At 37.3% G+C, this 17,843-nt stretch overlaps 1 protein-coding gene across 3 annotated transcripts in view; it reads left to right on the top strand.

Moving 5' to 3' along the window:
• The first annotated feature begins 1,561 nt into the window (after window positions 1-1,561).
• Adgrg6 (adhesion G protein-coupled receptor G6) overlaps window positions 1,562-17,843 on the top strand; it is a 135,703-nt gene continuing 119,421 nt past the window's right edge. For all 3 annotated transcript variants that reach the window (XM_071612983.1, XM_027938445.2, XM_071612985.1), the window contains exons 1-2: window positions 1,562-1,743; window positions 9,226-9,335. In XM_071612983.1, the coding sequence (XP_071469084.1) occupies window positions 1,742-1,743; window positions 9,226-9,335 (112 nt within the window). In that variant the 5' untranslated portion in view covers window positions 1,562-1,741. The remainder of the gene's footprint in view (window positions 1,744-9,225; window positions 9,336-17,843) is intronic.

Here is a 17,843-nt window from a genome sequence, read left to right as displayed (position 1 = left end):
TATAAGAGACCAACTTGAATTGGGAGTTTGGGGACCTGGGCCGTAGCCCCTGGTTACTTCTAACTGGTTTGTGCAGACCTTACATCTATCTCTGGGGTTCATAATAACAGAAGCTTGGGTAGAGAACTTCAGCTTTCCCTTAAGTGCTACAATGCAAAGTCTCTATTAATCCTATTTATTCATCAAAATAAAAACTGATAAAAGAGACAAGTAGAACACACCCTGGTCAAGCCCCTGGATTTGGTGGCAGAAGTCCAGTTTTCTTTCTGCCTGTAACTGTCTGTTCTTAAGTCCTGTTCTTTTTTCTCCACCCCAAGAGTTTTTTATCATTAGCCAATCAAAGATAAATAATCTCTATGGCACGTCTGGGTATGGCCTGTGCGTGCCTGCATTTGAACACTTTGGGCAGGGTAGGCTGTTTCTGGCTCTGGATGTTCATACAGATCTGGCACCCTAAGGTTTGTATCTAGTATTTTATTAACTAGCTCTAATAATACACAATGGGAAGGGACCCTCTTACAAGTGTCAGCCCCTTTTCTCTCGGCTCCAAGGGGAGGTGTCCATATCTTTAGTAGGGCAGCTACTTTATAGGAGCAACAGGCAGGTAGCAAGTAAGTAGCTAGGTTTGCATTGGCAAATTAATACTGCTCAAAAAAATGTGTTAATGTTTTTCCAAGTCCTTGTTAATATACCTTCATTTCTTTATTATTTTTTTTTGAAAGGTGGTGGGGAGAGGGGATCAGGTGGAGGAGAGGGGGGTATCAGGTGGGGAGGGTGTGGAAAAGAGGAAAGAGAAAAGTAAAGTAAAGCTACAGTTCCGGAGCTTGAGAGAGGAGCCCCTCAGGGGGACCCGGGGACCCAAGTTGGCTGGGGGCGTGCAATGGCCGCGGACAGGGAGGAGATGCCCCCCGGAGCGCCTGCCTGCATTCCGAGCTTCTCATTTCTTTCGCCGGGGGTCTACTGGGTTCAGCACTCCTGCCTTTGGGTGACCTCGGGCTCTGCCCTATCCCCTCCCTGCCGGAGAGCTGCCGCCGGCTCTGCGCCAATCTCCCACCCCCAGCTGTCGTGGTCACTTTCTCCCCGCTGCCTGCGCCCGGCCCGCCCAGCGGGGCGACTTCTCCCTTTCTGCCCTCGGGTTGACGATCCTGGGTGGGGCAGCGGCGCGATCGGACGGCCCCCACCGCGGAGCGCCCAGACCCGAGCCGCCCGAGGGCCGCGCTCAGCCGGGACAGCCGCACCTGAGACCCCGGCTCCGGCCAATCCGCGGCGCCGGAAGCGCGGGCGGATCGGCGGCCGGGGGAGAGCGACTCGCGCAAGCCGGGAGCCCAGAGCCCCAAAGCGGGGGACCAAGACCCACCTCACCCAGCGGGGGCGAGGACGGCGGGTCGCACTCCTCCGTCTCAGAGGCTGACCCTGCAGCCTCAGCGTCTCGCCCTGACTCTTAAACTTCTGGGCGAGGAGGAACCTGCCGGCCGCCCGCCCCCTCGCGCACAGGATTCGCTCTTGAACTCCGCCGCGCCCGGGGTCCACCTTGCGCCGCCCTGAGCGCGGGCGTGGAGCAGCCAGCTGCCGGGAAACCCGATGAACTCTCCAGAAAGGGCGTGACGGAGGGTCCAGCCGCCACGCTCGGCCCAGGCGCAGGGGTCCCCTTGGCGGAGCGTGGAGCTCGGGGCAGCGGAGCGCCGCAAGTGGTGGAGGATGACCAAGAGGCCTCAAGGGACCTCCGCGCAGTAATGCCAATATGTAAGTAAGTCTCCCTTCTCAGCCCAGAATTCCTTCACACCTTCTCTGTCCCCCCCCCCCCCCCCCCCCGCTAACTAAATGATTTTGTTAAGGACTTCAGCTTCATTGACATAATAAACCGGTTTGTCTTCACTTTGCCCCTCGGGGAACTGTGGAGTGAGCTTTGCCAAACGGAGCTGTGACTTGTGTGTGCGGCTTTCTCCCCCCATACCCCCCTCCCCCGCCCCCAAGCGAGAGGTGAACCTCACATTTGGGCGGCGGAAAGCATAATAAAAAGGGCAGGGTTTCAAGAATGGGGAAAACGTGTTTTCGATTCAAATTAAACAAGGAGTAACCAGCACCGACGGACGATCAGTCCTGGGCCCGGGCCCTGCCAAGCCAGCGTGCTACGGGATCAACACCTGGGGACTTGGAAGGTACTGGAATTCCCGGAAAATGTTGATTTTGCACCTCGTCACCATTGACTGTAGAACTTATTCTTGGATCTCTGGGGGTATTTGAATAGTGTTTTTGCTTTCTTTTTATTCCTTAAGAAAATGTTCTCAGTGTGCTTTGGGGTTTAAAAATAATTAATGAATATGTCATGTTATGTGATAGAGACGTCCTATAGAATTGTAAGTGTGGTCTGTGGGAACTGAAACTGTTAGAGAAACCTAAAAGGCTGAGCTTCTATGGAACTGTCATCCAAGCGGTGAGGTGCCTTGGAGGACCCTGGGAAAGGGTGGCTGAGCACCACTGCCTGCCTTCCAGAATGGAAAAACAAAGATTGTTCTCAGAAGAGCCAAGCTTATTTTTGTGGCCAACTAAGCAGTTACTTTTCCTTGTAATATGTAATTTTCCTTCTGGAGTTTTATTTGTTCTTGGGCAAGCACCCTGACAGACATTTCACCCACTTCTAGTAGCTAATGTACACTTTTCTAGAAATTGATAATCACTTTATCTCCACCAACTACTGGATCCTAATTCAGTTCTACTTGAGCTTCTTTTCAGTTCAGTGCTTTAGGAAAAGGCTTTTCCCTTCTTCCCAGCACTCTCCCCTCGCCCCCTCCCCCAGCACACGTTTTTAAAGTAGGAGAAAGCATGGTACCAACAAGACCAGCGCTCTGCTGGTTTGTTCTTGGTAGTGTGCATTGTAATTAGAAACGAACCACTTAGTTTTATTAATTCCACACCTGTGAGTTTTCAAGCTTCATTGATGCCAGTAGAATCTGTAAGGTATAATTCAAAAGAATTTATTTTGGAATACAGCCAATAGTCTAACATAAGACTTTTTCTCGTACAGGCAACTTACTTTTGAATGAATATGAGTTTGTTTTCAACTTCAGTTTTTCCTGAAAATATTCTAGGGTTTTTAACAGCAGATGTTTATCTAGTTTCCTTTCAGCCTTCCTAGATATTGATAGTTTATGAGGGAAAAGCATATTACACTTAAAAAGAAGAATACAAGTTTTAAAATAAAGAATACAAGTTTTAAAACGAGACTGATCAACAGGTAATATAAAATTATTGATAATGAAATTAAATTATATAATTTATTTGAATGCTATGTGGTTAAAATGCAGATTTTGTTAGAATGAAAGCATTAATATTCAATGACAAGGTTTGTGTTTCTTTATTGAGCTATTTTGACTGAAAGTTTTTCTACTTCCAGATTGTAATTAATTTTTATTTTGTTATTTATAATTAATGTGGAACAGTTTAAGAAGTTATGATACTTTTTAGATATTGGCATGTTATGTGGAAATAATGCCAACCTTTACAATGTAAATAGTTCTACTCTCTTGTTGTAAATGGAGGACATAATCTTATTATCTTTTAAATTTTAGTAGCTTCAACTACACAAACTATTGAAATGTATATTCTGTCTATTCCTTTGAGAGAAAGAATATTGGTATATTATTGCACTCAAATACTGAAATTATACATTTAAAATATGGTTAGGAGTTTTAGTGACTATGTATTTTTTCATATCCTGAGACACTGAATAGATTTAGCAAACTTGCATTAGTTGGTCTCAAGCTACATGAAGCTACTGTTCCATTTATGGCTTATATAAATTACATGGCATTGTGCTTTTCCAGGGTGAATGGTGAATGAGGCTATTGTCTGTTGGCTTATGGGAAATATTAGAAGCCTGTAGTTTTACTGCCTAACTGGACACGTCACTCTGATTTCTGGAAATAATGATTTGAAAGAGATTCAGTTTATATATTAAAAATAAACTGACAAATGCTTCTTTAAAACTGACCACTTTTCTAACTGCCTATGTATCTTGCAGTGTTTATATTTCTAATGTGATGATTAAAAGTTTAAAGAAACTATTTAGAATTTAGACTAAATAGAGACTCTTTAAAGTGTGTGGTATACATGGGCAAAAACTTTGTCTTTCCATGTTCATTTCTAATTGAATGACATTATGTTATCTACATAAGATGACATTAAGGGTATACTAGTGGCTGGAGTCATAATTTTTAAAGGATATATCAGTTGCAACTAAAAGCAGTAAAACTTGAGTGTGGCTTCCTGAGTACCATCTTTCATACTTTTAAAAGCATTACTCAGAATCAAATGATTTAGGAGGTCTTAAAACCTTTAAGATTAATTTAAAACAAAGCAAATAAGAAAATAAGACAAAGGCTTAACATTTAATATAAAATCGTTTTTTTTTTTTTGTTTTTTTTTTAAATCACAAGTCAGGGAAATATTTACATTGTAATAGAAAAGTATACAAATGACTTGAACATGCCAAACCAAATAAAGCAAATCCAAATGAGACACTACTTCTTCTATCAAACTTACAATGACTAAAGCAATAATAACAGAAATGAGTGTCATGAAACAAAAACACTGATACACGTCAGTGTGTGCATTTAACTCTTTCAGAAATAATTTTAAATCTACAAGAAGGCTGCAAGAATACAAATAATACAAAGTATATGCCTGTATACCCTTTACATAGGACCATCTATTATGAATATTGACTCAAATTGTTTTATCACTCTCTTCTTATAAGAGGTAATGTTTTTCAGAATCAATTGAGAGTAAGTTGTATACGTCAGAGCTCCCAGGTCTACCTTTTTAATTGAAAATGTGAAGATATTTATAGATTCAAATATAGTTGTAAACAAAAATGCATAAAGATTCCACATATCTTTTACCCAGGATACCCATTAAGAAGATTTTGTAAAACTAGAGTACAAAATCAGAATCAGTCTACCTCTCTTGCCTCCAATTTCCTGTTTTACCTGTATTCATCTGGTGTATATGAATGTAATTCTCTAGGTTGACTTAATCTCACCTATCGTATAAGTCAATTATGCATTTTACTGTTAAATAACATTTAAGATTTGTGAAGATTTTGAGAATCAAGCCAGTGTTTTTGAAGTGGGAGTGAACCCAACATCGTCAAAGGACTTACACTGAAAGTAGAGTAGCACTTTTCTCCTTCCTTCCTTCCTTCCTTTCTTTCCCTTTCTTCCTCCTTCTCCTCCTCCTCCTCCTTTTTCTTTTTTTTGATACATTGCTTAGGCTCAGGAACATGATATCTAACCAGAACAAAAAATACCATTATGAACAGACTTGAATAAACTAAATTGCTATTCTTTTCACTCTTGAATAATGAAGGTATTCTCTGCCACTCACTCAACCCCTTTTATGAAAAGATTTGCCAGAGAAACACAGTTGGCATATGGGCAAGGAAGTGATTGCTATTGCTGGTGATAATAAAATTAGTACTTTATCAATTTTTCTACTGACTTCAAAATTTCTTCTCTAATTTCTTTTTAATTTGTGACTTTGGGGAAAACCACTAAGAGTAGAGAAATGCAAGATGGTAGGTTTCTTAGATTATTTCAGTGATGAATTTGGATGAAATTGTGCCTTCAAGGGGGTTATACTTAGATTTAAATTAATTGCTGTAAGTGGTTACATTTTAAAGCTTCCTGAAACAGGACCCAAGCATGTTGTGTTTTGTAGCCTGTACATATTGAAAAGTGGAACAAGTTTGCAATACAGGTAGAGGAGCTGAGTAGATTCTAGGTAACACAAAGAGTTTTGGACTGTGTCACCACTGATTCTGTGATCTTGGGCACATAGTTCAGTATCTTAATTTTCTCACCTATGAGATGATAGATTATATTATATAATTTTAAGATTCCTTTCAGATTATCCAAATCTACCACTCTCTTTTACTTAACAGTGTTCCTGCTTTCCTCCACAGAACTTTGAGGCCACAATAAAAATGATACAATCATGTATACTGTTTTTTTAATAGTTCCTATTGAGAACCTTAGTAACCCAGGATTTTCCACTCTTGTGAGAAAGTTGTTTAAATCTCAGGGATGTGTGTTGGCCAAGTGATCCCTTGAGAAGACCCATAGTGCTTTCCTTCCTCTGTTCTATTCTTACTTTATTTTTTTTCTGTTCTTCAGTAAACAGTAAAATGGATGAAAGTTGATGGGTCATGTGATGCATGTCTGGTTACAATTGCTTTCTTGGTCCTGGGCTTCTTTTCTGTCTGAGTTGACAGAGTCTTGAGCAGCCCTGGAATGTATCAAGCCTTGGTCATCAGTTGAAGCCATTACCTGATAGGATTTCAGAAAGCTTTGGTAAAACCAGGACTGGATATGGAATCCCTAAATGTCAGAACCTTTTATAGCAAAGGAAAAGTTACATGAAAACATTATACACAAAACTCTATTGAGAAGCCAAGCTCGGGAGCATGATTCCCTGAACGTTGGCTAGACCATGTAGGAACTATATAAACATCATTCACATATTGATAAAGGAGAATTGTCATGTGTTATGAAGAGGAAGAAGCTCGGAGTTAGTTCTCTTGGTCTGATACTTCTCTCTGTTAATATCTGGAAGGCTGGCAGTCAGGCTTGATTGGTCTCCCCTTTTATTTTACTGGACGTCAGTTTCTTCCTCTGTGAAATGAGGTTAGACTTCAGCTCTAAATTTCTTTGAATATATAATTGTACTTTTGTTTTAGAAGCCTGTTTATTCATTCACAGCATGAATGGGGAACACCTTATTCATCCAGCATCAATAGAAAACAGACTATTCTTCTAAATATGTGAGGTTTCTATGAGACAGAACTATAGTCTACTCTTTTACAAGCCCCTACTAAATGCATGAACTGTTGTCTCCAGTTCTTTTTGGTGGGTAATTTGGTAGCCTATTTACCAGATGAGGAAAAGAGCTTAGAGTTTAAGTACCTGCCCCCAAACCACAAGTTAACAGAGGGACCAGGATGTAAGTCTATGGTTCTCCAAAGTCCACATCTATTATTACTTACTTACTAAAGCATGATTCTCATTTGCAGCAGCTGATTTTAGCTTCAGATATTTTGGGTGAATGAATTCAAAAACATTATCATCTTCCATACAAAATAGTCCCTTCAGATCTTAACCTTGTCCTAGCTTAGAATTTTCAACAATAAAGCTGCCTGTTGCTGAAAATTAAGGTTTAGTAAATATAAAAATCTGACATGAGATTCAGACACTGTCTTCCTAGCAGACATGAATAACTTTTTTGAGTTTGGTTCCCAGGTGATTCTAGAAGTGGTTATAAATCAGATGATTGGTGTTGGCTGACAGGATTAAGCCTGTTGTCCATTCTTGTTTAAATCGGTTCCTTGGCTTTCACTGTAAACAGAATATCACACTTATGTTAGAGTCTGGGATGGTGGTAACAATAGCTAATATTTACTGAACACTCACTGAGTGCCAAGACATTATCTTATTTGATCATCTCAATAACTCTCTGGACTAGGGATATTGCTGTTCCTTATTTTACAGATGAAATAAAGGAAGTTCAAGTGATAAAGTAAATGTTTCAAGGATTGTAAAGTTCCTAAATGAAGAGCCCAGGTCTCTCTGACTCTAACATTTGTTCTGTTTGCTATGAGGTAGCCTTTGCTTCAGTTAAAAAATTGTGGCTTGAGGCAAGTGCAGGAATCACTTGATATGTGCTTTGCTCATTCGAGTATTTCTCCTCTAGTGATTTTTGGGTTTTGTGTTAATATATAGGTTTTACCCAGGTAAGCAATCTTCAGACTTTAAGGAAGGTTTCTCAGTGGCCCTCAAGTATCTTTTTTGGGGTGTGTGTGTGGCGGGGGTACTGGGGCACTCAACCACTGAGCCACATCCTCAGCCCTTTTTTGTATTATGTTTAGAGACAGGGTCTTACTGAGTTGCTTAGCACATTGCAAATGACATTTTTTCTTAAGTTCTTTTTCAGATAGTTCATTATTAGTATATAGAAATGCTACTAACTTTTGTGTGTTGATTTTTGTAGTCTGAAATCTACTTGCTTTTGCTGAGGCTGGCTTTGAACTCTCGATCCTCCTGACCCTCAAGTATTTTATAGTTTACTCTTCATTTTAGAAATGACTGTCAGTTACCACTATAGGCAAACTAGCTTTCTCTTCCAGGAATTTAAGAGCTGGAGATTTTATACTGCTGTTTCACTACCTGAGTGCCTCCTCATATCTCTCCTGCTCATCAACGCCCTGTGTGGTTCCTTACTGGTAACTGGATTTTAGACTCACTGCCCCCTTAATTGGCTTGCCTCTTTTGAAGGTGCTGAATCAATGAAATACATCATACTACTATTTTGAGCAAAGATTATATGGATGTTTCTTTCTAAAGCTTTATTAAATATGACTATAAATTTAAGCTGAGACCATTATGCACAAGGAGTATTTGAGAGTTACTACACAGCTCCCCTCTATATGTTATTTACTAGTGTCTGTAATATTTGGCATTTTCTAGCCATTTAAAAACATCAGTATCTATTATTATAATAAGATATCAATTTTTTTTCAAATATTAATGCTTCACTGCCTCATTTTAGGGAAAGACCTTAATCAATTTAATTTTACTTAAATACCTGTAAAGCAGAACATGCTATAAAATGAAAATATTTCCTTACAGTTGACATTTTTGGGAGATTATGGAAGACATCTATATAAACATCCTCTTGCTACCCAGATGGGTGTGCAACTGGAGAGGCAGAATAGACTGAAACTGAAATTCTTTTCTTTTTTTTTTAAATAATGATTTTTCCTGAATCATTTCTTTACTCATTTTCACCCAGAAATCACCTACTCTGTGTGTGTGTGTGTGTGTGTGTGTGTGTGTGTATTCTGATTAGGTGAATGTCATCAAGTATCAAATAAAATTCATGGATTTTTTTTCTTTTGCCATCTTGAAGAAGGTGATTAGGATGTTGTCATCATTGAAATTTCTTCTTGGGCTGGGTGTGTGGCTAGGGGTTAGAGTACTTGTGTAGCACACACCAGCTGCTGGGTTTGACCCCTAGCATGCATCAGTCAATCCATCAATATAAATATACTCCTTCTTTATTCGAAAGCAAGACTGGAAAAGGTTTCTGTTCTCCAGTCGCTGCTGAAACCCACCTTATGACGTTGTCATAATTAAGGTACAGTGTCGGATGGTGCCTTTCTTTCTTTTGCAGGATGTTTCACTCAAATCGAATGTGGAGCTGCCATTGGAAATGGAAGCTGTGTCCCCTCCCTCACCTTCTCTTCTTCTTGGCCCTGTGTGTCATTTGCGGTCCTCACTCAGGTAAGACACTCTGAAGCCTGAACTGAATGATGACTTTGTTGTCCTCAGTACCAGTGTGCTGCTTAACTTTGTCCCTTGTCTTTTCTTCTGTTTCTGTTCTTCCAGGGTTTTTTTTTGTTTTGTTTTGTTTTTTTTGTCTGCCTCTGGTCTCAAGCCTCTCTAAATTCTGTGCAAATACTGTTACTTTGATCATTGTTTTGTTTTCTAATGAGTTTCTTTCTTTGCCATCCTTCTTCTCATTTTATTTATTTATTTGGCCCATATTGAGTGATGAGATAACTCCCCAACTGACATTAAAAATGTTTTAGTTGTTTCTTCTACTATTTAGTTGTTTCTTCTACAGTGCTTAGTTCTTTTTTCAAGTTTTCATATAGTTATTTATGGAAAAGTACAGATTTTGCTAGTTTCATTCATCCTGATTTTATTAGCATGTTATAATATGTAATAGGAATTTGAAATGGTTTTTCAGATGACATGGTTTATTTAGTTTAGTTGGAATTAAAAAGTTAATTTTAATTATAGTATTTTTAGGATTAAAATGTCTACTTTTTGTAATTATAGTTTTTTTTTTTTTGATCTTTGAAATAAGATCCTTTGGCTGTTGAAAAGTAAGTTTTCCATAAACAGCTAATTATTTAACAAGTCAATCAGACTGAGGGATGTGAATGATTAAAAGAAAATTGTTCATTTAGTTCTGTCACTGAGCAAGCTACATTTCTCTTCAGTCTATTCTGCTTTACTCTTTTATTTTCTCTTGATTTATTTATTCAGTTTACTACATTCTCTTTTCGAATAAACCTAAAATGTCAATTAGAAAACCACTATTCTTGAAGTCCTATGTATTTGCCACTTAGAATTTAATAAATATCTATAAATTTCATATTTATAATGTATCTATGCTATTACAAACAATACACTTAAGGAATCATAGGAATGGATTATCTGCTAAAATTGCTTACTCTTTGATCACTTATTTAATATGTAAATGTATTTTTTTCAAGCCACAGATTATTTTAAGAGTTTCAGTTCTTACTTGGAAAATCCCTCGCACTTGTGTAAAGTCTCCAAAACAAAATTGATCTTTGAATGAATTTTTGTGTGTATTTATTAGTATTTTATTATGAAGTCTCTCTTTCTGTTCCTGTCATTGACAGAAGAGGAAAGACACTTGTAAAGAGACCTGAAAATTAAACACAGCTTCAGTTTTGTGACGCAGTGTTGAAATATTCTTAACTTTCAAAATGATCTTTCAAGAACCAGTTACACATGTATGTAAGATAAATTATGAGATGAAAATTAGTTGAGATCTATTTACTTTCATTTCTGTTAGGTCATGCATTTGTAAAATTTTCAGGCTTCTTTAAACCAAAGTACCTCAATTGGGACTTTATGTTTTAGATATCAACATTTTAATTGATATACGCATATTTCCAAATTTCAGTCTTTTGAATAAATGAAAAGAAATGTGCATTTTTAGGCAAATTAAAAGGAATGAACCAGGCTGGGACTAGGCTGAGGAGGAAAGAGAAATCTTCAGGGTGCATAAAGTAAGGAGGCAACAGTCTGAGGGGCTTGAGAGTAAATTACTCTCTCATCTAAGGTTTTCTTTCCTTTTAAACATTTTTTCACTGATATTTCTTATGTGCATCAAATGAATTTTTTGATAGTCTCTGTGTTCACTTGTGAAGCCACAACATTTTCTATCTGTGTCTATCAACCCATGACCCACTTAAAATGCTACCACCTCACACATAAATAACTGAATTCCCAAAAATATTTTACAGGTTATTAATTGGCGTTTAAAATTTTATTTGTTCTTTTTAGATATACATGACCGTAGAATGTATTTTGGCATATTATACATACATGGTGTATAATTTATTCTAATTAGGATCCTATTCTATGGTTGCACATGATGTGAAGCAACCTTGGTTGTGTATTCAAATACAGGCCTAGGAAGGTTATGTCCAATTAATTCTACTGTCCTTCCTATTCCCCGTTCCTGTCCCTTCCCTTTATTTCCCTAATTACTATTGGCATTTTAATATGAAGGTTTTGTTTCACATGATAACTCAACAATAGGCTTCCTTAAAATGAACTCTGTTCCTTTAAAATAGTACATATGACAACTTAAGATTATGCATAATTTTTAAAGCCTTACCTTTTGCACAAATCATAGTTTAATAATATATCTTTAAAGATATATTATGATGTTCTGTCTCCACATACACACTGTTGATTTCTTATTCTCTAATGACTCCTACATGATCTCAGGTCTAGGGTCCTTAAAGGGCACCTGGATTCCAGTGTCTCCTAAGTCCTTATCTTCAGTCTCAGCTCCTGCCCGGGCTTTGGAGTCACCTCCCTGGTGCTGATGCTCATCTACCCTGGATATGTAATGGGTCTGCACTCACATATGCAGACAGTATTCTTGGCTCCACTTCTTTGCCCCAAATCTGCTCCTCCCTCCATCTTTATATCCCCTTGTGCTCTCCTTCTGCTTTCTTCCACCCTGCTTTCTAGACACAGAGGCCTTTCTGTTCCTTGGCCATGCCTCCCCAGTATCCTCTTGTTCCTAACCCCTACATATTCTTTTCTCCCAAAGAACATGTGTGGTTCTTTTGACACTCTGATCTCAGTTTCATTTTCCTTATCTTGGATGACCCTTCCCATCCCACTCCCATTGCGTCACACTGTAGAGTGGTAATCTAGGTGGATTTTGTTGTTTTCTGGATTGTTAATGCTTTGCTAATTTAACTGTGACAGCTAGGTTAGAAGATTCACAAGTCTCATTTGATTATTCAGATTGGCCAAAAGTTAAAATCTTATAGCTTATTTTTGATAACACTCATGGTTTCATTCATGTAACAGGATTCCAATATCAAGTCTCCTTTTAGGTAAGTTAGTATTGTATTTTCATGGAACACTAACCAAGCAAATAACTCACAAGGTTTTTGCCTCCAGGGATTAAAAAACAAAACAAAACAAAAACAACAACAACAACAACAGAAAGATAATTTACTTTCTCTTGATCAATAACAAATGTAACTTTTAATAAGAATTGTAACAAAATAACAATTGGATATTTATACTGGTCCTACAGAAATGCAAATTAAAACAATAAAATGTGATTGTTTTTTTACCCACTAGCTTGACAACATTGGAAAGATTGATTCCATCCAGGATGGCTGAAGCCATTGAGCAAAGGATGTATACTGACACTGTTGGCATTGTCTTAGAGAATAATTGGATGTGTCTTAAAAGTTAGGAATGTGTACACTGTTTGATATAGCACTCCCACATGTAGGCATCAATCTTATAAAAATAAAATGTTCAGAAATATTTTAATTGTAGCAATGTAATAGCAACAATTCTAGAACACTAATTATTCACTAAAAGAATGGTTATATAAATTATTTTACTTTCACATCATGAATACTGTGCAGCCCTTCAGAACAAAACGATAAAAATGTACACACTGGCTTAGAAAGTTGTCCATTATGATAAGGTCAAGTTGAAAAGCAAATTATAGAACAATGTGAGATTATTCAAGATTTGTAATAGACTGTATTATAAAACTGGGATACATTGTGTACATGTTTGTATAAAACTATCTAAACACAATAAAACATGGGATGATGCACAATCAGGTGTTTCAGATGAGTTATCTCAAGGACATAGGTTAGAGTGAGAAGGGAGAAGAAATGGAACTTTATGTACCTCTGAATTTTTTGCCTTGGTACAATGAGCATTTATTACTTTAGCAATTTGAAAAAAAGAAAACCTGATGAATTCTTTTGTTTAAAAAAAAAAATCCACTAAAAAAATAAATAAATAAAAGACCAGAGAAACCATTGAAATGCATGAGAATATTAATTTTCTGTGAGTTCACTTAACTGTTACTCTGACTCTTTCTTCACTTGATAAGAATCTTGAAAAGATGTTTCAAATAATAACCCCTTTTCACTCCATGACTCTAAAGATGAAGGCTATCCCAATCAGGCTTCTGAGTGGGAAACAAACGGGCAAGAGCCAGTGAATTCCTAAGCAACCAGGAGCCTGTTTCCACCCAGATGGCCTTAGTCATGAGCACCGAGGGAGGAGTCTCTCTTCTCTCCTGAAAATCAGTGACATCAGCATATTGTCTCAAGGCCCAGTGTTATTTTGCTATCTATGAGACATCAGAGGCTAAATGGGGAAGTGATTCTGAAAGTACAGTCTGGCCTGAAGTAGCTGTTTCTAGCCCCGAGCACAGCTGTGGTTTTAGAAGGCAGGCAGTTGGGTGGGAGGAATCTTGTGCTTTTTTTGTCTTAAGCTCTCTCATGGTCATAGAATGAGCAATTATATTCTAGTATCATTTCCATTTAAATATTAAATAGACATTGCACACATATTTTTATATTTAATTAAAGGGCTTTCAGATAGCCAGGAAAATTAACCCTTCATAGATCTGCAACTTGTTTTTACCTATTTTAGTATTAGTGTATCCTTCAAATCACTAAATGGATCTGAAAGGTCAAAATTAAGGGCTATAATTGTGCCACTTATTTCACAGACAGTGATAAATATGTGTTTGAATGTGTGAGTGTTTTGATTAGTATATTTCAAATTACTGTCTGAAGCTTTCACCCAAAATGGACCATTTACCCATTCTAGACCTCAAATCCAAAGAACTGATGTGATAGACAAGTAAAGCTTAAAAAAGTTGTATACAGGTATTTCCAAATGTTTCTTTGAGGAATTCAATTTCCTTCTTGTCCCATTGGATGATCTTAATTTGGTATAGTTAGGTATGAATTCCTACACATGAGTCAAAGTCAATTTCCCTAAACATGGAATGGGGTGACTCACTTTGTCACCACACTGACAATCTCAACTGACCAACCACTGTGATGGGGACACTAGTGAAACTGAAACCACTTAGAAAATATGAAGAAGAGAAGGATGTCACCATAGTCCTCTTTTGAGGTCAGATTGCACTTGCCTCTAGGCATGGCTTTCATAATTTCGAGAGCATTGGTGACCATAGAATGTCTAGACCAGGCCAACCAAGATGGTGATGATTCTTGAACAGTCTCAGGAACGTTCCTGAGCCATCTCGGATAACACCTTAGGGACCGGCTACAAGTATGGATGCCTTTTCTTTGTGTCAGCTATATTATTGTTGCTTATAAATATCGATTTTTATTTATATATGACAGTGGAATGCGTTATAATTCTTATTACACACAAAGAGCACAGTTTTTCCTATCTCTAGTTGTATACAAAGTAAATTCACACCAATTTGTGTCTTCATATATGTACTTTGGATAATAATATTCATCCACTATCATTTCTAACCCCATGCCCCGGCTTCCTTCCCCTTCCACCCCTCTGCCCTATCTAGAGTTCATCTATTCCTCTCATGCTTCCCTTCCCTATCCCACTATGAATCAGCCTCCTTATATCAGAGAAAACATTCAGCATTTATTTTTTTTGGGATTGGCTAACTTCACTTATCGTTATCTTCTCTAACTCTATCCATTTACCTGCAAATGCCGTGATTTTGTTCCCTTTTATTGATGAGTAATATTCCATTGTGTATATATGCCACATTTTTTTATTCATTCATCTACTGAAGGGCATCTAGGTTGGTTTCCTAATGTAAAAAATTGGTTGAGAGGAATGGTATTTTACTTTGAAGTAGTGGAGTCAGTATGAACAAGATACTGGTTCTTAGATAGTTGAAGAGTGGTTATTTGAAAGTGATAACAGATACATCCTAAGTACAGTGGTAGGACCAGTGAGATGATGCTGTAAATACTAAATGGCTCTCCTAGTAATTGGTTGTCAGAAAAATAAAGCCTCCCTTCAGATTCCTCACCATGGATGACTGGCACATGAAGAAATGTTTTCAGGATGAGCTTGTACTGGAAACCTTAAAGACGTTTTCAGCCTACAGATTCATCGCAGAGGGTGTGTGTGTGTGTATTACAATGTCTTTGTTTTTTAGTGTATACATAGTTTTGTTCGATTTATGAATTATTTGATTCATTTCAGAAATTTTTCCTTGATGTAGTGCCTTTCAATTTTAGCTGCTGATTTTTATACCAAACTAAAATTAGAGATGGGTCAGGTAACTTTCTTGGACAAAATAAACCAGGGGAACTCTAGACTTGGAAAGGCACATATCAACTCTGAGACTTTGGTAGTTATGAGATTTTCCACCCCTTTCAAATGACCAGTTCTTTTATTTTCAGCAAGTGGAATTTGTGCTCTTTGGCATTGTTCTCACTAAAGTTGCAATATAATATTCAGTAAGAATGTGGAAAAGAGAGAGAGGGAAAATGTATTCCAGATTATGGTTTACAGGGTGGTGCTGCATTTGGAGAAAAGTTTGGAGGTTAGATGAGAAAATATATTAATCCCACAGTGATCATGAAGTCACATAAGTGTCCTTTTCCTTTCATCAAACCAAGACGATTAAACACCTCCCAATTAAAAAAAAAATCTCAAGAAGCAGTAGCCCAGTGAGAGCTATATTAATGCAATACTTGTATGGTTAGGCTAATTATCTTGATTAAAATATTTATAGTTAATCATCTGAGTGAAATCTTTGTTCGGGAAAATAGTTTTTGTTATGATGTGATTCATGTCAAGATACCTTGATGTGGAGTCCTGCCTAAACCAGCTTTGTCTTAAACTTGTGGTTTAGAAATGATAGACTTTGTAAAAAATTATGAAATTTTCTTCAATAAATCAATTGTTATGATTCAAAAATGGTACATTCTATTCCAAGCTTGGTGCGGCTAACTTAGAAAGTGTCACATTAGAGTCCAGACAATAGATTGTGTCAACCTATTTTAAATAAGGATCTTGGTACCAAATAAATAAATAAATAAATAAATAAATAAATAAAATAAGAATCTTTTATTTTTATTAATTATATTATTGTACTAGTCAGTATTATTTGGGAATTTGCAAAAAGTATGAGCATTGGCTTCACCATAACAGAAGCCTTCTTTTAGAAGATTCTTTACCTGACTGAAAATTCAAAGAGTATTACTAAAGTAAAATGCAGGTCTGAAAAAGGAAAATACTCTGTGCATATTAATCACCACTTTCATACACACCCACAGTTATTTTCTTCTGTTCTTCTTTCTTTATTTGTTTTATGCATTAAATATATATCCAAGAAGTACAGCATCATGTACAATTGATATTAGCCCCCATTGTGTATAGATAATAGTTTTTCTGAGTTACTGAGCTTACTGGACAAAGTTTAAGGCAGAAGATGAAAGTTTCTGATCACAGTGATTTCAGTGGCTGCAATAATTCTGTTATCAGAAAGAAGTTAGACTTTTGGAGATAATTTGCCATGGTGTTTTTTTTTTTTTTAAAGGATGAGAGTTAGGTATGCACACCAGGGTTGTGGAAATATGCCTCCACTTTTTCCTGAATTCTTTTTATCAGACTGTGTGTACCACTTGTCTCTGAGAGGGTTCCTCAGAGGTCAATATCAGATTTTTTTTGGGGCAGATAGTCTCATCTTTCTTTAGAATGGTAACCTGAAAATCTGTCATTTGTAGGAAGCTTATGACCATAAAATTTCTGTTTCAACACTGATAAAGACCTAATATTTTAACAAACAATATGGTTTGTGGTTTTTACTATCAGAGAATTTGCTAAGTTGACTTATCATTTCTCCCCTCCAATTTGGTAAATCCTGATGTCTTAGTTGGTGTTTGGTTAGAAGCTCATTACTTTTCATCTGACTTGCTTACATGTCTTACATGTAGTAGAAAGTTCTGTCTTTTCTAGAACCATTTTGGAAGAAAGTTCTTTCTGAATTTTAAGCCATTGCTTGTATCTAAGGTGATGTCCATTTGTCCATTTGCAAATTTAAGACCATGGATTGTGCCACCACAAAAGATGTGCCCAATACATGTGTGGTGAATGAGGTGAGTTTCTTCCTAAGCTTCTGTATTGAGATTTTTAATTTCCTTAGCAAGATCCTAGCTGGTCTAAGAATTAGGCCTTCTTAATCAATATATCACTATTATTAAGTATATTCAAGATTTGTGAGAGAATTTTAGAACTTAAAAGGAGTTAGAACATAGAGCTAGTATTGTTTCTCTTAAACTCATTTAAAAGCTAGGTGCTACATAATAATAACATTGTAACCTTGATATGTGTGTGTGTGTGTGTGTGTGTGTGTGTGTGTGTGTGTGTGTGTGTTCTGTCTGTCTGCTTACCTGCCTGACTCTCTCTCTTGTGTAGGCAAAGCTAAATGATAGCTTTCTGGGGAGACCAACAGGAGATAAAAATATTACGATGCATTGTAATGCATGATTTAGTAGAAAACATGACATGGAGTGATAATAGGAGATCTCAGAAACATTTTCAAGGAGAAGACTACTAGCAGGGACAAAATATTTAAAAACTATTATAGCTTCATCATTGAATATTTTATCAGATTTATCTACAGTTAATCTGATTGTAAAACTTCTGTGACTGGGGGAGTGGTTT

This window comes from Marmota flaviventris, chromosome 6 (genome assembly GCF_047511675.1).
Source record: "Marmota flaviventris isolate mMarFla1 chromosome 6, mMarFla1.hap1, whole genome shotgun sequence".
NCBI classification, from domain to species: Eukaryota; Metazoa; Chordata; class Mammalia; order Rodentia; family Sciuridae; genus Marmota; species Marmota flaviventris.
This window is presented reverse-complemented; position numbering and strand designations above follow the sequence as displayed.